This window comes from Leptopilina heterotoma, unplaced genomic scaffold, assembly GCF_015476425.1.
Source record: "Leptopilina heterotoma isolate Lh14 unplaced genomic scaffold, ASM1547642v1 Lhet_10, whole genome shotgun sequence".
Taxonomy (NCBI): domain Eukaryota; kingdom Metazoa; phylum Arthropoda; class Insecta; order Hymenoptera; family Figitidae; genus Leptopilina; species Leptopilina heterotoma.
The window spans coordinates 2,262,072-2,283,554 of record NW_025110813.1 but is presented as its reverse complement, the minus strand read 5'-3'; the positions used below and the strand labels follow the sequence as shown (position 1 = coordinate 2,283,554).

At 24.9% G+C, this 21,483-nt stretch overlaps 1 protein-coding gene across 5 annotated transcripts in view; it reads left to right on the top strand.

Annotated features, from left to right (window-relative positions):
* Positions 1-20,516, top strand: part of LOC122498383 (ecdysone receptor) — a 317,159-nt gene extending 296,643 nt beyond the window's left edge. For 3 of the 5 annotated variants that reach the window (XM_043606078.1, XM_043606087.1, XM_043606104.1), the window contains 4 exons: positions 12,284-12,657; positions 15,717-15,977; positions 16,248-16,623; positions 19,200-20,516. In XM_043606078.1, coding sequence (XP_043462013.1) covers positions 12,284-12,657; positions 15,717-15,977; positions 16,248-16,623; positions 19,200-19,444 — 1,256 coding nt within the window. In that variant the 3' untranslated portion in view covers positions 19,445-20,516. The remainder of the gene's footprint in view (positions 1-12,283; positions 12,658-15,716; positions 15,978-16,247; positions 16,624-19,199) is intronic. The other 2 variants (XM_043606095.1, XM_043606113.1) reach the window with 1 other exon arrangement.
* Positions 20,517-21,483: the final 967 nt, after the last annotated feature.

The following is a 21,483-nucleotide window of genomic DNA, read 5'->3' as shown; positions in this document are numbered from 1 at the left end:
AATGTTGCTTATTGAGCAAAAAAAAGTTTAAAAAAAGGAAAATTTTGTAAACATAAAATATTGTTTTCTGAATGAAAATCAGTTTTTTTTCTTCAAATCGTTGATGACAAACGTTGTGAATACTTCTCCCACGTTATTTATCGGTGTTATCGAATAAAATTTAAGCAATGTATTTTTTGTAATCCCTATTATATGTTGATTTTTAAAACCTGGAAAAAAATTGTAGAAGACCTGGAAAACCTGGAAATGTCAGGGAAATTTTTTTCAGATTAGTTGTATTACACAGAAAAAACGATAATTTAATTTTAAGAAGCGCCTACTTAAATAGGAGTCAAGAATATTTCTTACTTAAATTAAGTGGGGCCACTTAATTTAAGTAAGGAATATTCTTGACTCCTATTTAAGTAGGCGCTTCTTAAAATAAGATTATCGTATTTTCTGTGATAGACACCCTGCAGTTATCAAGAATTGAAATAAATTTTGATTCGGTTCAATTCCTTTCTGGAATTATCAAAAATTCAAGTAACCATATTCTTAGGAAATGCTTGAAGATCTAATTTCTAGAGGGAAAAAGTGAAAATTCTCTATCTATAGAAATGAGTAAAAAAAAAAAACGAAATTTTCCTGGTAAACCAAAAAATGGAAAAAAAGAAGTATTCGTCTAGTGATGCTTCTTCTTGCATTAGTCGCAGTCGATGATGTGAATGGACCGAGCAATTGTTGTCAGTGAGGAGAAGAGGTGCATCATCCGCGATGAGTGAGACACGGTCGTGGTTGCGGAGTAATAACCGAGTGACCATCATATTGCCTGGTCAGTGTTTCAGTGTTTCAGGCGAATGTTTTCGCAGTGGTCAGTATTCTCCATCGTTCAGCAAAAGAAACTCTCAAGAACACGACAAAACGGCTTCGCGAGCCGTGACTATGTTGCTTATCCAACAAGTGAAACACATTCATGCAAAAATCACAAAAGTGTTTGTGTATGTATATGTATATATAGAAACCGTGGCCGTGGACCGCGATAATAACGCCAAAGAGGTATGAGTTAGGTAGGTCTCTCTCTCTCTCGGCGAGGTTTCCGTCTTGGTTAGTAACTCCGGAGCAGTGAGCGGCCTTGACTCTGGACTTAGTATATATATAGTCGCAATATAATGCCGTCCTCTTTCCTCTTGTTTTTATGTATATACATATATATATATATACATTCAACTCTTTGGCTTCTTTCTAAAGCTAAACTGCTAAAGCAAAGCAGTCACTCCGCTTCTTTACTACTACTTCTTCTTCTTCTTCTTCTTCTTCTCCTCGGTTTTAAATTCTTCTCTTTCCCCGCCGTTAAGTTTCTCGAAACAGAGGGGAACCACCGCTGGCACACAACACACAACTGATGCAGGAGTTGCTCAGCTAAAACGGGCCCCGCAACAAAACTACTTCACGCAACGCACATTATAGTCATGAATATCGTTCTCCTTTAAAAGCGAATGAAGAAATATGGAGAGGAAATATTTTCATATGTTCGTCAAATCTTAAGAGAGAAATTGAGATTTTCTTTTAGTATTTCTGAGGACTTGTTTCATGTTTCGGAGATGCTGGAAGCGAAATTTACTTTTACTGACGATGGATGTAGCCTAGTAGTTGCAAATAGTATAACTAAAAATAGCCAGAAATGGCAAAAAGTGGCTGAAAGTAACAAACAATAGCCACACAGCACCGAAACTTTCCTGAAAATTTATTAAAGATTTACTTGTAAACTTCGAAAAATTTTGTAAAGATTTAAATGTTCCACTTAAATAAATGTTTATCGTCAAATTTTCCTAAAAATTTAACTTAAAACTTTTCCCTATATATATAAATTTTTCCCTATATACAGTACACAGAAAAAATGAAGTGTTGTTTTAACACTAAAAGTAGTGTTAAAACAACATGCAACATTTTTGTTGTTGTTTCAATTATATTAATAACTCCGCACAATATTTGTTTCCACTATTAATTGACAGTGGAACCATTCAGAATTTTTCAATAATTTAATTAACTAATAATTTAAAAGAAGAATTGTCTCGCAATTTATCGACAACTACAATTAAAAATTTTTTTTCAATTTCTCATGACTATAGATAAAAAGTATGGTTTCAATTATTATATTGTTAATAAAATATTTTTTTTCAATTATTGATAACTCCAAAAAATTGTCGTTCCACTTATCGCTAATTCTGAAAATAAATTGACTATAGCAATATTGTTGACAACTCGAAACAAAATTTAATTCAATTATTGGTAACTATAAATAAAAATCGTTTCAATTATTGATAACTTCAAACAATAGTTGCATCCATGATTGATAGCTGTCGGGAACAATTAATTCAATTATTGTTCAATCTAAACCATAATTTATAAATAAGAAGTCAATTCGATAAAAAGATTCGTCAAAATAAATGGTGGTCACCCCGGCCCTCTAAAGGTTAAACTAAAAAAAATAAATTATTGAAAATTAAAGTTTGTATTAACGGTATTAACTTATAGAATAACAAATTGAAATTCATAATAAATAATTGAAAATTACAGCAAGATATTGAGATTAGTATTAAAAATTCGAAATTAGAGTGAAATAATTAAATTTCGTATATTATATAATAAAAATTCGAAATAAATAATTTAAAATTAGAGCAAAAAATTGAAAATCGTATTAAACTTTGGAAACATTTTTAAAATAATTGAAATTCGTAATAAATAATTGAAAATTAAAGCAAAAAATTGAAATTCGTGATAAATAATTGAAAATGGTAATAAAAAATTGAATTTCGCGAAAAATAATTATAGCAAAAAATTGAAATTCGTAATAAATAATTGAAAATGGTAACAAAAAATTGAATTTCGCGAAAAAGAATTGAAAATTACAACAAAAATTTGAAATTCGTAATGTAAATAGAAAATTATAGCAAGAAAAATTAAATTCGTAAAAAAATTGAAAGTTGCAAGAAGAAAAATTAAATTTGTACCTATAATAAAAAATTGAAAAGTACACAGTATAAAAATTGAAATTCATAGTAAATAATTGGAAATTTTAGTTAAATAATTGAATCTCGCAATAAATAATTGAAAATTATAGAAAAATAGTTGAATTTCGTAATAAATTATTAAAAATTACAGAAAAATAATTGAAATTCGCAAAATACAATTGAAAATTACTGCAAAATAAAAAATTTGAAACTCGTGTTAAGGATTCAATTGAATAATTATAATTATAATAATTATAATTGAAATTATTTGAATAATTGAAATTTTTCCATAGCTTTAATTTATTTTTCAATTATTTATAATTATTTATAATTATAAAAATTGGTAAATTAAATTATTTTGGACTTGGAAAATATTTTCTTCTCTTTTGTCCCCTATATATTTAATACCATTGTTGAAAAAAAATCAAATAAAAGTTTTAAAAAATAGTTTAAAATGAATCAAATAATAGGTTATCGTTTAGACATCGAATATATTTTTTTAGAATTGACTGCAAACAATTGCTGTAATCTTCGAGTAGTTTTTCTCAGTATAAGAAAACATGGAAACCATCATAAATGATCAACTCGTAAAAAAAAGAAACTTATATTACCTGTTTCACGGTCATTTTCAAAACTGTTATTTATCTATAATAACATATTGTTTATAAATTCTATTCGAGAATATATTCGACGAAAAATAAATTCTATGGAAAATAAATGTTGTGCCGATTAATCTATTTGCTTCTTTATTTTTCACGCACATTTTTTGCGAATTTTCTATAAAAAAAAAGTTTTCAACTTACAGAAGTTTTTTTTTCTATTTAAGATATCTTTTTCTATAATAGAGAATATTTTCAAAACTTAAACTGTATAAAATGAAAAAGTGGAAGAAATTAAACATTCCCACGTGAAAAAGTTCCCGGGAAATTCTCGGGAGTGAAAATGAAATTGAAAACAGAATTTCCAGAGTCACTCCCGGGAATTTCTCGATAAATTATTGTCGGGAACTTTTCAAGTGGGTTTATTTAGTTAAAAAATTTTATTTAGTTTGCAAAAAATATTTTGAAATTAGAATCAAACAAAAAGTAGGAAAAAGTTTAATTAAACGTTCCAAAATTTTTAAAACTTTTTTTTTATTTTTTCCACACAAATTTTGACAAATTATATAAAAAAAATAATAATTACATGGTTTCATTTTTATTGCCCGGTAAAATAATATTCTCCATCCATTATAATTATAACACATAATATTAATAATAATAATAACTCACCAATGCACTTTTTTTTTGTTTCTAAAAAATTACAGTTTTGCTAGAACAAAAAATTATATATTTCCTTTCAGAAAAAAAAATTATTCTGATTTCTATCTTTATATTCTTTCATTAATTATTCCCTCGCTGTACATAATTTTTATCATTCTCGATGATCACTCTTGACCTTGTATATATATAAAAGTGAAATATATATTTCTTTTCATTAATAAGCATATTCAAAAAGGAAAGATAATAATGTAAAAATTTTCCTCTACTTTTTTTTCCCATATAAATTTTCCCTTTTTTATCACGAGGAGAAAAAATTAATTTAATCCTCTCGCGGAAAAGAATATTGCATAAAAGTGAATCATGATTTTATGCGTAATTGCATTAGATTTTCGTTGACCATAAGATAATAGAATGTAGGCGGACGTAAAGGTGGAAAAAAGTGAAGACTTTGATGTTTGCCTCCCACGTATTTTCATTGAAGATACAATATAATTCTTCCGCATGACCGATCGAAGCCTTCGAACGATGAACAATTACGAAAAGAATAAGAAGGAGTTAAAGAAAAGGAGAGAAGAATAAGAAAAAGAGAGAAAAAGAAAAATATGGAAAAAGAAAAAGATGGAAGAAGAAGAAGAAAAAGATGAAAGAAGAAGAAGAAGAAGAAGATAGAAAAAGAGAAAGAAAAAGACGGAGAAAAAAACAATAGACGTAAATCCGCAACAAGAAATTGTAATAAAAGATCACATGTTATATACATATCCTTCTCTTGACACACTACCTATCTTCTTCGTCCACTTCTTCTTTTTCTTCTTTTTCTTCTTCTTCTTCTTCTCCATCTCGAAAAGAGAAGGGATCCAAGGTTCTTCTACTGATCAGATATAATAGAGAAAAAAACATGTTCAGAACAGGTTCTCTTCTGATTGCATGACTTTTCTTTAATTCTATTCTTGAATTGTTGCCAAGAATTTTATTAGAATTTTTCTTTGTTGTGCCGTAAAGTGAAAGTTTCAGTTTTTTGATTTTTCAAGAGCGTTTTTCAAATTTTTTATTTTTTCCCCGAATTGTTATATAATTATAATTGTATAAAAAGAATTAAATTATTTAATTAATATAATATGTAATAAAAAATTAAGTCATCGTGTCATTAATAATTCAAATAGGAATTAAATCGTGAAATTTAAATATAAAATTTAATTTATATTATTAAGAGTAATTTATATACTTTCAAAGACAGAAAACATGAAATAAATAGAAAATAAAAATAAATAGAATCATACTTTACAATTTAAATAAAAACTAATTATTATTCTTAATAATTTTAATAGAAGCTAATTAAAAAAAAATTGTTTACATTTAAAATAAAAATTAGTTAATATTGTTTACATTTAAAATAAAAATTAGTTCATATTGTTTACAATTAAAATAAAAATTAGTTAATATTATTAATTGAAATAAAAACTAATTAATATTGCCTATAATTTAAATAATGATTAGTTAACATTGTTAATATTTTAATTTGAATAAAAAAATATTTTAAATTATCTGTTCTCTACTGTGAGAATTTATATTTTTAAATATTTATTATTTAAATTTACTTTTATTATTTATTTTTTGTTTGTTAATAAAAATAATTTGAGGCCAAACTGAAAAGAAGAAATGGCCATCAAAAGACGCTCGTATTTGTTAAGTTGTCATGCATATCGTGTCAGCGATGACATTTTCAAATTGTACTGTCAGGAATCCCTTATTATCTGGTAAACTGGTAGAGCTTCTCTCTCTCGAATGGAACGTGTAGATTGTAATGACGGTGAAAGTACCAAAGAAGAGCGAGCTGATGCACTGTTGTGTGTGCGTCTATATCATCAATAAAATCGTAACTTCGATTTCTCTGTGTGGGTTTCTGACATGCAACAAACAGTGTTTCTCAATTTGGAATTTCTCATACATTTAATAATTTTCGATTCAGCTATATACTCAAAATTAAAGAATATTTCAATATTTCAATATTTAATATATTAAAATATTTAAATATATTAAACTATTTAATTCTTAAAATATTTAATTATTAAATTAATTTTCCAGTTATAATTTTATAAACCTTTCTGAAAAAATAAATTAATCATAATTAATTCACAATCCTGTCGCAAGAAGAAATTAATTACAATCCCTTCAGTACATTAATTTCCTAACACATTTTTTTCAAATGATATCAAATTAAAACAAAAAACAAATCAAAATTGTTGCGAACAATAGAAATTGAATTTTGAATTAATTTATTTATAATTTTTGATTCTCTAAACAACCAACGAAAAATTTTATTCGGCACGTAAATAAAATTTTTATTCGAACCAAATAATATTTGAATACTTGAATTCGAATATTTGAATTTTTACTAAAAACTGTTTAGTAAAGAAAAGGTTTAGTATAGGTTCTGAGTCAAATATCTTTTTTCTGAATTTATAACAAGAGGATACAATTTTTTGCAACAGAAAATTAAAAAATTCAAAGTACAATTTTTTAAATTTAACTTTTAATTTCACAATTTTAATTATTATTATAGCAATTTGCGTGAACTAATTTCTATAATTATGCCAAGTATTCGAAGAATGTAATTTTAAAAATAATGAAATTAAAAAAAATTGAAAAATATAGTAAAAAAATTGAAAATTCAAAAATAGAATTTAAAAAAAGAATTTCAAAAATTTGAAATTCGACATGAAAATTGAAAATTATATTTAAAAAAAAACTAAATTCATAAAAAAATTGAAAGTTACGACAAAAAAAAATTTCATACATAATGGAGAATTGAAAATTTCAGTAAAAAATATTGAAATTCATAATAAATAATTGAAAGTTACAACAAAAAATTAAAATTTGTATCAACGATTTCAAATAATTAAACTTTATACGAACGATTAAATATTACATTAAAAATTAAAATAAATGAAATTCATAATAAATAAGTAGGTATAAAATACAATTAAATAATTGAAATTCGCCATAAATAATTGAAAATTTCAGAAAAATATTCAATATTCGTAATAAATAAATGAAAATTACAGAAAAAAATTGAAATAAATAATTGAAAATTGTAAAAAAAAATTGAAATTCGAAATAAATAATTGAAATTTATATCAAAAAATTGAAATTCGTGATAAATAATTGAAAATTACAGTAAAAAATTGAAATTCGAAATAAATAATTGAAAATTATATCAAAAAATTGAAATTCGTATTAATGTTTGGATGCAAGTGTAAAATAATTGAAATTCGTAATAAATAATTGAAAATTGTAACAAAAATTGAATTTCGCAAAAAATTATTGAAATTCGTAATAAATAATTGTAAATTATATCAAAAAATTGAAATTCGTGATAAATAATTGAAAATTACAGTAAAAAATTGAAATTCGAAATAAATAATTGAAAATTATATCAAAAAATTGAAATTCGTATTAATGTTTGGATGCAAGTGTAAAATAATTGAAATTCGTAATAAATAATTGAAAATTGTAACAAAAATTGAATTTCGCAAAAAATTATTGAAATTCGTAATAAATAATTGTAAATTATATCAAAAAATTGAAATTCGTGATAAATAATTGAAAATTACAGTAAAAAATTGAAATTCGAAATAAATAATTGAAAATTATATCAAAAAATTGAAATTCGTATTAATGTTTGGATGCAAGTGTAAAATAATTGAAATTCGTAATAAATAATTGAAAATTGTAACAAAAATTGAATTTCGCAAAAAATTATTGAAATTTGTAATAAATAATTGTAAATTATAGCAAAAAATTGAAATTCGTGATGAATAATTGTAAATTACAGTAAAAAATTGAAATTCGAAATAAATAATTGGAAATTGAACCAAAAATTTGAAGGTTGCCAAGTATAAGTAATTGAATATTAGAGCAAAAAATTGAAATTCGTATTAAAGTTTGAAAACAAGTGTAAAATAATTGAAAATTGTAACAAAAAATTTATTTTAGCAAAAAATAATTGAAAATTACCGAAAAAATTGAAATTCGTAATAAATAATTGAGAATTATAGCAAAAAATGGAAATTCGTAAAATAAATAATTGAAAATTACAGTAAAAAATTGAAATTTGAAATAAATAATTGGAAATTGTAGCAAATATTTGAAATTCGTATTAAAGGTTGCCAAGTATTCGAAAAATGTAATTTTAATTAATCGCAACAAATAGTGTATTCGTTATTGTATAAATGTGGATGCAACATGAAATATCTTTGGGAAGTTTCCATTAATCCTTACGTCAGTGATGTCTTTCTGTGATGCAAGTCTGGAACTTGAATGTTTGCTTTGAAGGTATATATATAAAGAAGGGAGAGTAATAACCTAGGCCCTAGGGATAAAATTATAAAATGACTGAAGAACCTGTTCCGTTCTGGCCTCATGAAACTTCCGTTCTTTATTATTCTTCTTCTTCTCTTATCTCCGGCCAATTAAAGTTCGTGTGATGTTAGTGCCCTTCGTGTGGCTCAAGAAAGAATATATATCTCAGGAGGATCCAAAATATTAATATTTATCACGGGTGCTATTATTACCATTGTGTACAAGAATTAATTTCCAACAATTACACTCACAATACGCAACCCAAAGTATTCTGTTTATTAATTTTTTTATAATTATACACGGGAAAAATTTTCTCCTGGAACAGTGATAAGCTTTTCTGAAATAGCGAAAGTATTAACTAAAAATTATTAATTTTAAATTAAAAAAAAAATTCTTTTGATCAAAAGAAATTTTTTTTTATCACAAATTTTGCCCCCAACGTTTGGAATATTTATACACTGGCAAATATAAGCGTTGAAGATGAAAATTCCAATATTTTATAGTGTTGTTTAGTAGGAAAATAATTTGAAATATGTTAACATTCGTGTATTTTATTGCAATGATTGTGAAATATCTGGAGCTTTTCGATCTTCATAAACCATTGGCAACTTCCAAGGTGCAAAAATCTTTAAGATGAACATAAAACAGTCGTTAAAATGTTGATTCTACTCAAGATGAAATATTGCTTCTATATATCCTTTGTTGCTGAACACGCAAACTCACTTTTTTTTGTTTTAAAAATACTGCACTCGTATTTTATTTCTTTTTTTTTTGTTTTAAATTTTTTAATTTAATTCACCCTGAGAAATGTTTTATTTGAATCAAAATATAATTTATTTGAGTCGAAATATATCTTTTTTTCAGTGGGTCTTTAGATTTTTGTTGGTTTATTTTTTTAGATCAGTATTTTAGATTTAGAGTAAAACAGAATTTTAGTAACGTTCTCAATATAGGTTTAATATTAAACCTATTTATTTATTTCTCAGTATTAAACCTATTGAGAACGTTTTATTTATTTATCTTTATTTATTATTTTTTATTTTTCTTCGTTGTAAGTTCCTTTAATTCCTTTAATTTCTCTCAAACGGTGCAACTGTTATAAAAAAACGCGGTAAATTTTGAATCAGTCACGGAAATTTTTGGAAATTTTAATATTTGTTTCCTAAATATGATTGTTGAAGAAATCAGTAGATATCAATTTTAATGAATTATTAAAAAAATAATTTCAATCAATACATAAAAATTTATAATATATGTTTATATTAATTTTTAGTGGAAAATTGTTAATATTATTTATTTATTTATTTATTTATTTACAAATATACTAATTATTGTATTATTTATAATTATATTATTATATATTAAATCATATAATTTATATCAGATTGTCAAATATTAAATTATATTATTTATATATATAATTTATGTGAAAGTAAGAAAAATAAAAAATATATTTTTTCTAACAATAGAAAGTACGGGAAAACAAAACCTTTCAAGAAAGGTTTTTCACATCGTAAAAAAGTGAACATCTCCGCTCTCAATCAAAAAAACCGAGCTAACAAAAAAAAAATATCAGGGGGGACCTCAACCGAATGACCTAAATTCCTAATTCTATTATACTCTATTTTCCACGGTAAAATAAATTTAAGACCCTGTTTTTCAAGTGTGGCAAACGCTTTTTATAACATAGAATCAAAAAATATATTTTGTCCGACAACGAATTTGTTTTAAACAAAATTTGAAAATTATAGTAAAAACAATTGAAAATTACGGTAAAAAAATTAAAGAATGAAGTAAATAAATTGAAAATTACAAGAAAAATTTGAAATTCGTAAAGAAAATAGAAAATTATATCAAGAAAAATTAAATTCTTAAAAAAAATTGAAAATTGCAATCAGAAAAATTAAATTCCTACCTAATAAAAAATTGAAAATTACGCAGTATAAAAATTGAAATTCATAGTAAATAATTGAAAATTACAGTTAAATAATTGAATTTCGCAGTAAATAATTGAAAATTACAGAAAAATAGTTGAATTTCGTAATAAATTATTGAAAGTTACAGAAGAATAATTGAAATTCGCAAAATGCAATTGAAAATTATAGCAAAGTAAAAAATTTAAAACTCGTGTTAAGGATTCGAAATTGCAGCAATAAATAATTGAAACTGATAATAAATAAATAAAAAAAGTAGTGAAAACTACTCGAAATTCAAAATAAATAATTAAAAATTACAACAAAAAAATTGAAATTTGAAATAAGTAATTGAAAATGACAGCAAAAAATTGAAATTCGTAATAAATAATTGAAAATTACAGAAAAATAATCTAAATTCGTTGTAAATAATTGAATATTACATCAAAAAGATAATGTTTATAATGAATAATTGAAAATTTCAGCGAAAAATTGAAATTCGTGTATACGATACCAAATTGGTAAAATAATTGAAATTCACAATAAATAATGTTAAATTGCAGAAAAATTCTCGATATTCGTAATAATTTTATGAAAATTACAATAGGAAATTCAATTTCGTATTAAGTATTATATAATAAAATAATTGAAATTCAAAATAAAGAATTGAAAATTACAGCAAGAAATTGAGATTTGTATTAAAGATTCGAAATTAGAGTAAAAAATTAAAATTTGTAATAAGTATTTAAAAATTACAGTAAGATAATTGAAATTCGTATTAAAAATTAGAAATTCATGTTCAATAATAGAAATTCGTAATATATCATTTAAAATTACAGAAAAATAATTAAAATTTGCAATAAATAATTGAAAATTATAGCAATAAATTCAAACACGTTAAAATTCGTTGAAATTCAAAATAAATAATTGAAAATTACAGCAAGATATTGAGATTTGTATTGACGATTAGAAATTAGAGTAAAATAATTGAATTTCGTATTATATAATAATAATTCGTATTAAATTTTGGAAACAAGTGTAAAGTAATTGATATTCGTAATAAATAATTGAAAATTGTAACAAAAAATTGAAATAAATATTTGAAAATTAGAGAAAAAAATTGAAATTTGTATTAAAGTTTTAAAACAAGTGTAAAATAATTGAAAAAACAGCAAAAAATTTTAATTCGTAATAAATAATTGAAAATTAGATCAAAAAATTGAAATTCGTAATAAATAATTGAAAATTAGATCAAAAAATTGAAATTCGTAATAAATAATTGAAAATTAGATCAAAAAATTAAAATTCATGATAAATAATTAAAAATTACAGTAAAAATTGAAATTCGAAAGGAATAATTGAAATTTATAGCAAAAAAACTTAACTTCGTAATAAATAATTGAAAATTACAGTAAAAAATTGAAATTCGAAATTAATAATTGAAAATTATAATAAAAAATTGAAATTCGTAATAAATAATTGAAAATTACAGCAAAAAATTGAAATTCGAAAGAAGTAATTGAAAATTACAGCAAAAAATTGAAATGTATAATAATTAATTTAAAATGGTAACAAAAAATTGAATTGAAGCAAAAAATTGAAATTCGAAATAGGTAATTGAAAATGACTGCATAAAATTGAAATTCGTAGTAAAGAATTGAATTTCGCCAAAAATAATTGAAATTCACTGTTAAATATTGAAAATTATTGTATATTAATTGAAATTTGTATTAAATATGAATTTTTTTTGTGCTTTCAGGAAGGGACGATTTGTCGCCTCCGAGTTCGCTGAACGGCTACAGTGCGGACAGTTGCGATGCGAAAAAGAAGAAAGGCCCAACTCCTAGGCAACAGGAAGAGCTCTGTTTGGTTTGCGGTGATAGGGCGTCGGGTTATCATTACAATGCCCTCACCTGCGAAGGTTGTAAAGGCTTCTTCCGTCGGAGTATCACGAAGAATGCGGTTTATCAGTGCAAGTATGGAAACAATTGTGAAATTGACATGTACATGCGTCGCAAGTGCCAGGAGTGCCGATTAAAGAAATGCCTTACCGTTGGTATGAGACCAGAATGTGTGGTTCCTGAGTATCAATGCGCAGTGAAGCGCAAAGAGAAAAAGGCCCAGAAGGTAGGGGTAAGGACATATCGCTTTTCTTTCATTGCTTTACAAGGCCAGAAATCAATTTTTCACATTTTTCATAAAAATAAAAATTTTCTTATCAAGAGGAAGAATATTTTTTATTTAATAAATATCGAAATTTTGTTCTCGAAGAAAAACATTTTTCCTTCAAATCAAAATTTTTGTTCTTAAGGAAAACAATTTTTCCTTTAAAACAAAATTTTGTTCTCGAAGAAAAACATTTTTCCTTCAAATCAAAATTTTGTTCTCGAAGAAAAACATTCTTACTTCAAATCAAAATTTTGTCCTCGAAGAAAACAATTATTCTCCAAGAAAAAATTTTTGCTCTCCATTAGAAAAAATATTTTTCTATACAAAAGTAAAATAAAAATAATTATTCTAGAAGAAAATTAAAAACACAGTTGACAAAAATTTACGAAGAAAATTTTACGAAAAAGAAAAGTAAAAAAGGAAGAATTTAATTTAATTTAATTTTAATATAAAAAAATTTTATTATAAAAGAATGAAAACAAGAGAAGAAATAAAAAATGCAAAAAGAAAATAGGTAACAAATTCAATTTACAAGAAATTACAAAATGCAATATTTTACAAAATTGAAGGAAAGAAAAAAAAATAAATTCAAAAAGAAAAGAAATAAAAAAAATTCAAAACAACAATACAAAATTCAGATCACAAAAATTTCAAAAATATAATTAAAAAAAAATAAAAGAAAGAAAAGTAACTTAATGAATAATATAAAAATGAGATCAAAAAATCAAATAAAAAGTAAAAAAGAAATAGAAAATATTAAATAAAATTAGGTAAATTAAATAGAGAGGGAAAAAATAAAAATGGTAAATAAACAAAAATAAAAAATAAATCGATAAATAAAATGAAAAAAAAACTAAAAAGCCAAGTGATGAAGGTATTTTGATTTTGAAAAGGGTGTGTACCTTTATTTTTCAGGCAGGTAAAGAACTGAACAGTTTTTAATGGTTTTGTGACGAAGCATTGAAAAGTGATTGGTTCGAATCTAACTTTTATTTGACTAGCAACGATGGAACATTCAAAATATACATTTGAAAGTCCCATTCGTTTAATAAGAGAAATTTCACTTGAAATATTTTGATGGCTTTTAAAAGACCTCTCTCTCTCTCTTTCTTTTTTCTATATATAATAAAAAGCGAATAATTTATTACTAAATTTATGAAAAAAAAACGCCTTTCGATTGAGTAGAAAATTATTACAAATTTTGTAATTTTGGAAAAATTTATGTATCTTTCTTCTTTTTCTGAATCTTTTCTTTTTGGAAGTTTAATAGGATTTTTGATTTCTGATTTGGGTTTTTTTTGGAATAAATTTTTGTAATTTGGAAAAATATTTCATATTCTTATTTTTACTTATTAAAATTCGAAAAATAAAATATTTATTATTCTACTTTATTTATTCAAAAATATTTTTAGGGTAAATATTTTATTACTAAAGAAACATTTTTTTTAATATTCGTTAAATTTTTCTTGAGACATTTTTTGATTTTGTAAATGAAAAAATGAATAATAATAATAGTATCTATAAAATAGGATATAATTTTCAACGATAAAAGAATTTTATTACTTTTTTTATTCTTTAATTTTTTTTAAATATTGTATTTTGTATTTTTTTTTCTTTTTAAAAAATATTTTAATATCATTCAGAGAAGAAAGAAGAGAATTGTTTTCGTAATATTCTCAGTTTTTATTATGGTAAAAATATTCTTTGATTCCTGGCCTTGAAACAAATTATCATAATCAATGGTATTGCCTTCCTATCTAAAAGTTGCGCTTATGATTAAAATTTAAAAAAAAAAAATGTTGAACGCTTCATTTCGAAAGTTAATTGAAAAATTAATACTTGAAAAGTAATAAATTGTTTAAAAAGAAAATTCAATTCGGAAAAAATTAAAAAGTAATTTACTGTAAAAAAAAGAAAATAGAAAATTAATTTTGAAAAAAGTATGAAACAAAATATTTATTAAAAAAAAGGAAATGTAAAATTCGATTTGAGAAAAATAATTATATTCAAAGAGAAAGTACAAAAATTCAATTCGAAGGAGAAAATTTTAAGTACAATTTTTAATTATTACAAATAAATCAATTTGGAAAAAAGAATTTTTAATTGTAACTTTTAAATTACTATAATAAATTTAATTCGAAAAAAAGAATTTTAAATACAATTTTAATTCAACACAGAAGATTCAATTTGGAAACAAAAATTTTGAAATACAATAATTATAAATTATTACAAACAATAAATTCAATTTAAGAAATTATAAACTTTAAGTTAAGAAATTACAAAGTTCAAAATAAAAAATTACCAACTTCAATTTCATGAACTACAAAATTCAATTTAAGAAATTAATAACTTACAATAGCTAACAAAATAGTTGCACTATTTGAATTTGCAGCTTTAAATTTTCATTCACTTTCCTTATAGTCTTAATGATATTGCAATATCATGACTTCATTTCTATTCCATTATAAGCAAAATCATCAAAATTTAATGTATTCCTTACAAAATTCAATGTTATTTTTATTTATTTACTTGAAAATATTATTCTGTTTTTTCAATTTACAATTTTATATTTTTTCATTAAATATTTCGAATATTTTTTCATTTAACATTTAAATACTTTTTCACTCAATATTGAAATATTTTCTCTCTAAATAATTTCAATACTTTTTTAAATAATTTCAATACATTTTTAAATATACTTTTTCTAATTAATTTCAATACTTTTTTTCAAATACGTTTTCAAATTAATTTCAATACTTTTTTATATGTACATTTTCTAAATAATTTAATTCATTTTTCGAAAGCTTTTCTAAATAATCAATAGTTTCAATAAAAACAATTTTTCTCATCTTTTCGTCTTGTCATTTTTTTGTGCAATTAGAATGCAATTTATTCGATGAAGCATCATTTTTGCAAACTCAAAAAACAAAAAAATTCATGTCATTGTTTTTAACATTGAGGCAGCTTTATAGGACCAATGCCGAAATGACGGAATGACTAATTGGGAATTTTCTTTTTCTCAGGAGAAGGATAAACCTAATAGTACAACGATGAACGGTTCACCAGGAAGTCTCACTGGAATTGGAACTGAGCATATAGTGAAATTGGAACCAACGGAGGGCGATTCACTCTCAATGTCTGGTAGCAGTAGTGCCGGTATCACAATTGGTTCCCAAAATGGTGTCAAGCCCGTGAGTCCCGAACAGGAGGAGCTCATAAACAGGCTCGTCTATTTTCAAAATGAATTCGAACAACCCAGCGAGGAGGATCTCAAAAGGATTACTGTAAGTTTTCCTCTGAAATTATTCGACACTGTTTTTTTCTTTATTTTCGAATCTTTCTTTTGGTTCAAGATTTTTGTTTTGTTGAGTATTTTCCTATTTTGGGTATTTTCATCAGTATTTTATTGTTTTCTGTATTTTTTTATTTTCGGTATTTTCAGTATTTTATATTATTTTCGATATTTTATTTTGAGTACCAATTTAATTATTTTCGGTTTCAAGTATTTTTATAATATTCGCCTCTTTGAATTGAAAATTGAATTCCTTTTACAGAATGCACCGACGGACAATGAGGATCCAAGTGACGTTAGATATAGGCACATTACTGAAATCACGATATTGACGGTCCAGTTGATTGTAGAATTTGCCAAAAGGTTACCGGGCTTTGATAAACTGATGCGCGAAGATCAGATCGCACTGTTAAAAGCCTGCTCGAGCGAGGTGATGATGCTGAGAATGGCGAGGAAATACGACGTCCGAACGGACAGTATTGTCTTTGCGAATAATCAGGCATACACACGCGACAGTTACAGTTTAGCAGGAATGGGCGACACAATCGAGGACCTCTTACATTTTGGCAGGCAAATGTGCTCCATGAAGGTCAATAATGCCGAGTACGCTCTACTCACAGCCATCGTCATCTTCTCAGGTAATTTGAACGAAAAATAAATCAAATCAAAAAAAGAAATGTAACAAAATTTATTGGAATCAGAGAAAATGAAACAAAAATGAATCAAATCAAAAAGAAAAAAAGTGAAACGAAAATTAATTAAACAAGAAAAAATGTAACAGAAGTTAATAAAATTAAAATAAATTTAGGGTTTTCACAGGTCAGGGAAGTCAAGGAATTCAGGGAAAAGTCAGGGATTTTTATTAAAAGTACTGGGAAAAACTAAATGTTTAGAATTCATAAGAAAATTCGGAATTTTTATGTCTTTTTTATTTGCCTTATAAACTATAAAATTACCACGAATTCTAAATAAAAAAACCTTCAATTTTTTCTATTTCTGACAATAATTTCTTTTTCAATAACTTAATTTTTGAACAACTATCATAAAATTATACTTATAAATTATTTAATGAATAATTTTACATAAATATTTCAAAAATTAATTGAATTCTAAAAGAGTTGCGTTTACAATTTTCATAAATAGATGAACTTCAATAGGTTTCAATTTGGAATTTTGGAAATTCAATTATTTTCAAAAATTTTAATAAAATTCTCGTCAAAATTTCAATTATTTACATAAATTTTCCTCAATTCGATGATTTTCAATTTGTACTATTTTAATAAAATTTTCCAAAAGAATTCAATTACCTATTTAAAAAAATCTTTTAATAAAATTCTAAGCACACATTTAATTATTTTATATTTAATTCTATTAAACTCTATTTTCCACGTTATAATAAATTTAAGACCCCGTTTTTCAAGTGTATCCAACACTTTTTATATCATAGACCCAAAAAATATTTTTTGTCCAATAACAAATTTAATTCAAACAAAAATTCAAATTTATAATAAAAACAATTGAAAACTGCAGTGAACAAATTAAAAAATACAGTAAAAAAATTGAAACATAGAAATGGAAAAAAATTTGAAAAATTAGAAATTTGATTATGAGCATTAAAAATTATATAAAAAAACTGAATTCGTGAAAAAATTCAAAGTTGCGACAAAAAAAATTAAATTTGTAATACACAATTGAAAATAACAGTAAGAAAATTGAAATTCGTAATAAAAAATTGAAAATTACATTAAAATAAATGAAATTCATAAATCATAATAAATAATTACAAATTCAGTTTAATAATTGAAATTCCCAATAAATTATTGAAAATTACAAAAAAAATTGAAATTCGAAAGAAATAATTGAAAATTTTAGCAAAAAAAATTGAAATTCGAAATAAATAATTGAAAATTGTAGCAAAAAATTGAAATTCAAAATAAATAATTGAAAATTGTAGCAAAAAATTGAAATTCGAAATGAATATTTGAAAATTCGTATTAAATAATTAAGATTTATAGAGAAATAATTGAAATTCTCAATAAAAAATTCTGAAATTCAATTATTTTCAAAAGTTTTAATAAAATTCTTAGCAAAATTTTAATTGTTTTCAAAAAAAATTCCTTATTTCAATGATTTTCAATATATACTATTTTAATAAAATATTCCAAACAAATTCAATTATTTAAAAAAATTTCTAATAAAATTCTACACAAGGATTTAATTATTTTCATAGATAATAAAAATTTCACAGGAATTTTAATTAATTTCATAAACAATAAAACTCATTGGAGAATTTCAATAATTTTCAATACAATTTTCTTTAATTGACTTCCTCGAAAAATTGTATTATTCTTAAAAATTTTATTGAAATTCGTAGAAAGAATTTAATTATATGTTTAAAAAATTGTTGATAAAATTCTTTATAAGAATTCAATTTTGAGAAACATTCAGTTACTTAATAAATTATTTATTTTTGTATTTAAATAATTGAATTCTCTTAGAATTTTCTAATAAAAATTTATTTGAAAATTTATTTCAATTAAAGTTTTTAATAATAATGGATTATTAAAAGCATAGGGTAAAGTTTTAAAAATAATTATGAATTTTGTAAAAGTTTCGAATTATAATCTTTGAATATTTGAATTTTTCTTACGTTTAACTAACAATTCTGTAGAATTAATTTTTTTGCAAAATTGAAATTGAATTTTTTTTAGAAATTATTTAAAATTTGTATTTTTTAATAAATATATTTAATTAAAGACTTTCTGAATAATCACTCGGTCATCTTTAATTATTATAAAACATGAAGAAAATGATAACTCCGAGTCGAAGACTCGTAGTGATTGTTATCTTCATGTTTTATACTAAAAATATTTGTAAATAAATGTAATAGAACATTGTTTTGAGTATCTAATAATTTTTAGAGTGAATCAGAATATTCTTCAGGGTCAGGGAAAAAGTCAAATATTTCCCTGGAAATCAGAGAAGAACGAAATTAAATTTTTCTGGCAACTCTGAAATTGTTTTCCTTTCAGAAAAAAAAAACTGATTTGCAGAGAGAGGGAAAAATTTGTCATGTAAAAAAGTATTTTAATTTTTAATAAAACATTAAATTTAACAATCAAACATTAAATTTAACAATTTAACAATTTTAACAATTTCTTTTCTTTCCGATAAAAAGCAAGATTTCTAATATTCGAAAAATTATTATTTGCAGAGAGACCGAATTTGTTGGAGGGTTGGAAAGTGGAGAAAATACAGGAGATCTACCTCGAGGCATTGAAAGCCTATGTGGACAATCGACACAAGCCAAGGTCCTGTATGATGTTCGCAAAATTATTATCAGTGCTCACCGAATTGAGGACCCTCGGCAATCAAAATAGCGAGACGTGTTCCAGCCTGAAGCTCAAGAACAAGAAGCTGCCACCTTTCCTCGCCGAGATCTGGGACGTGGTGCCCTAGTTTCCCGATCTATGGTCACCGGGACCTGCACCGGTTGGCTGAAAAAAAGAATTAGGTCGCGCCCACAACACGACCTTCGAAGAAAGAGAGAGAGCGTCAAAAATCGTCCCCTGGGACGATGTTCAGGGATGTTTTTTTTCGAGAGAGCCAGTCACAAAAAAAAAAGAAAAAATTGTCCTGGCCAAAGGAGGCGGCGTACGTGACTTTTGTACTAGTGCACCATTGTGCCACTGCCTCCGCATCATCATAATATCATCATCGTATAATCGTCGTCGTCGTCGATAAAATAATCGCTCCCATAATTTCTTTTCTTCTTTTCAAATTATATATACGACAGAAAGAGAGAAAAAAAAGAACAGTTTTTTTTCTCCAATCAAGTGTATAAAAACAAAAATTCATCTCGCGGTGAATCGAGAAAGAAGAGGAAGCGAGAAAAAAAATCGGGTTTTTAAAAAGTAAAAGTAAAAGAAAAAGAGGGCAGTGGCGAGGCACCCAGGCTGTGATAAGTAGAGACAGTACAGAGACTTTATAAGGAGCTGACTGCACTTATACATATATATTATATATATAATATATATATACATATTATATATGTTATATATATATACTTATATTTATATTAAACTATATATCCTAATCGGATCCCCCTGATATCGATATATAAATATATATATGTAAAGTATATTAATTATTAAGGATATACTTTTAGGCGAGTGAGAGTAGAAAAAGAAGAATGTGAGTCACAAGAGTGTGCGAGATAATTTTAGGGTATAAGAGGGATTAGAAATTTTTTTTTTCCTTGTGAGTACAAAACACTGTTGAGCAGTGTTTTGGAGAGTCACGAATTTAAGCGCGAATACGATATAAATAATGATACGATAGAGTCTATTATCACACACATAGCATAATAATATATTGCTAGCATGTACGTTGTTTATTAAAAAAAGAAAAAAAAAGAAAAAAACCGAGGGAGAAGAGAAAGACGTGAGGGGGGGGACCTTTCAACAACAACAAAATTGCGAAATTTCCCAGGTGTGTACGGAGTGTGTGTGTGCTTGTGTTTTTTGGAAAAGCGAAGAAATTTAGAGAGAGAGAGAGAGTTAAGGACGTACTCGTAGAGTAAAATTAAATCAGCAAGATTAGAGAGAAAGACTCTCTCTAGTCTTGCTGATTTAATTTTAGAGAGAAAAAGAGAGAGAGAAAGGTAGTAGTCAGTCAGCTAGATTTAGGTGACCGAGTCAAGTGCAAAGCCCTGTGCCTTCAGCAGCGGACATCGGCTCACCGAAAAAAAAAATGATAAAAAAAAACGAAAAAAATATATGAAATTTAACCGTCCGTTTTAATTTTTTAATAAAAGAAAAATCAACAAAATCGTAAAATATTGTAAATTTCAAGAGGTTCAATAATTGTTAGTAAAAAAAAAAAATATTCAAGTGAGAAAGGTAGAAAGAACTAGAACGACGGATGAATTAGAGAATTTTAGATGTGACGGGGCATGAAAGTGATGAAAAATCTAACGCGACGATCGCCACCCCTTTATTGGGGGTTTGACGAAATGCTAGCATAAAAATAATGACAGCATCATTACATTCGATTTGCTGACAAGGGCTATATTTGGGGTAAAAATATTTTTAAAAAAAAAGAGAGCCTTTTCTCAGTAACGAAAAGACAAATAAATACGTTTATACCCAAAATACACTCGCATACTTTACACGTGCTAATTTCTCGATGTTGTAAAACTGTAAATTTTAACTTGATCGTATGCAATTGTATAAGGTGAAAACTTTCGAAAAGAAAATAGGAGTCGTCTCTTCAAAAAGGCGCTAAAACGGAAAAAAGAGAAAAAAAGGGATAAAGAGAAGAAACGGAAAAAAGAGGAAAAGGCGCCTTTTTGAAAAGACGAACTTCCAAACGCCATAAAGAAAAAAAAATATAACGTTACAGTCGTAAATGTTGCAAGCGAGAATTTCAGGCTCTGGCGTTGAAAAAGACAGGCTTATGATGACCTTCGGTTCGATCATGTTCGATACACACATTAG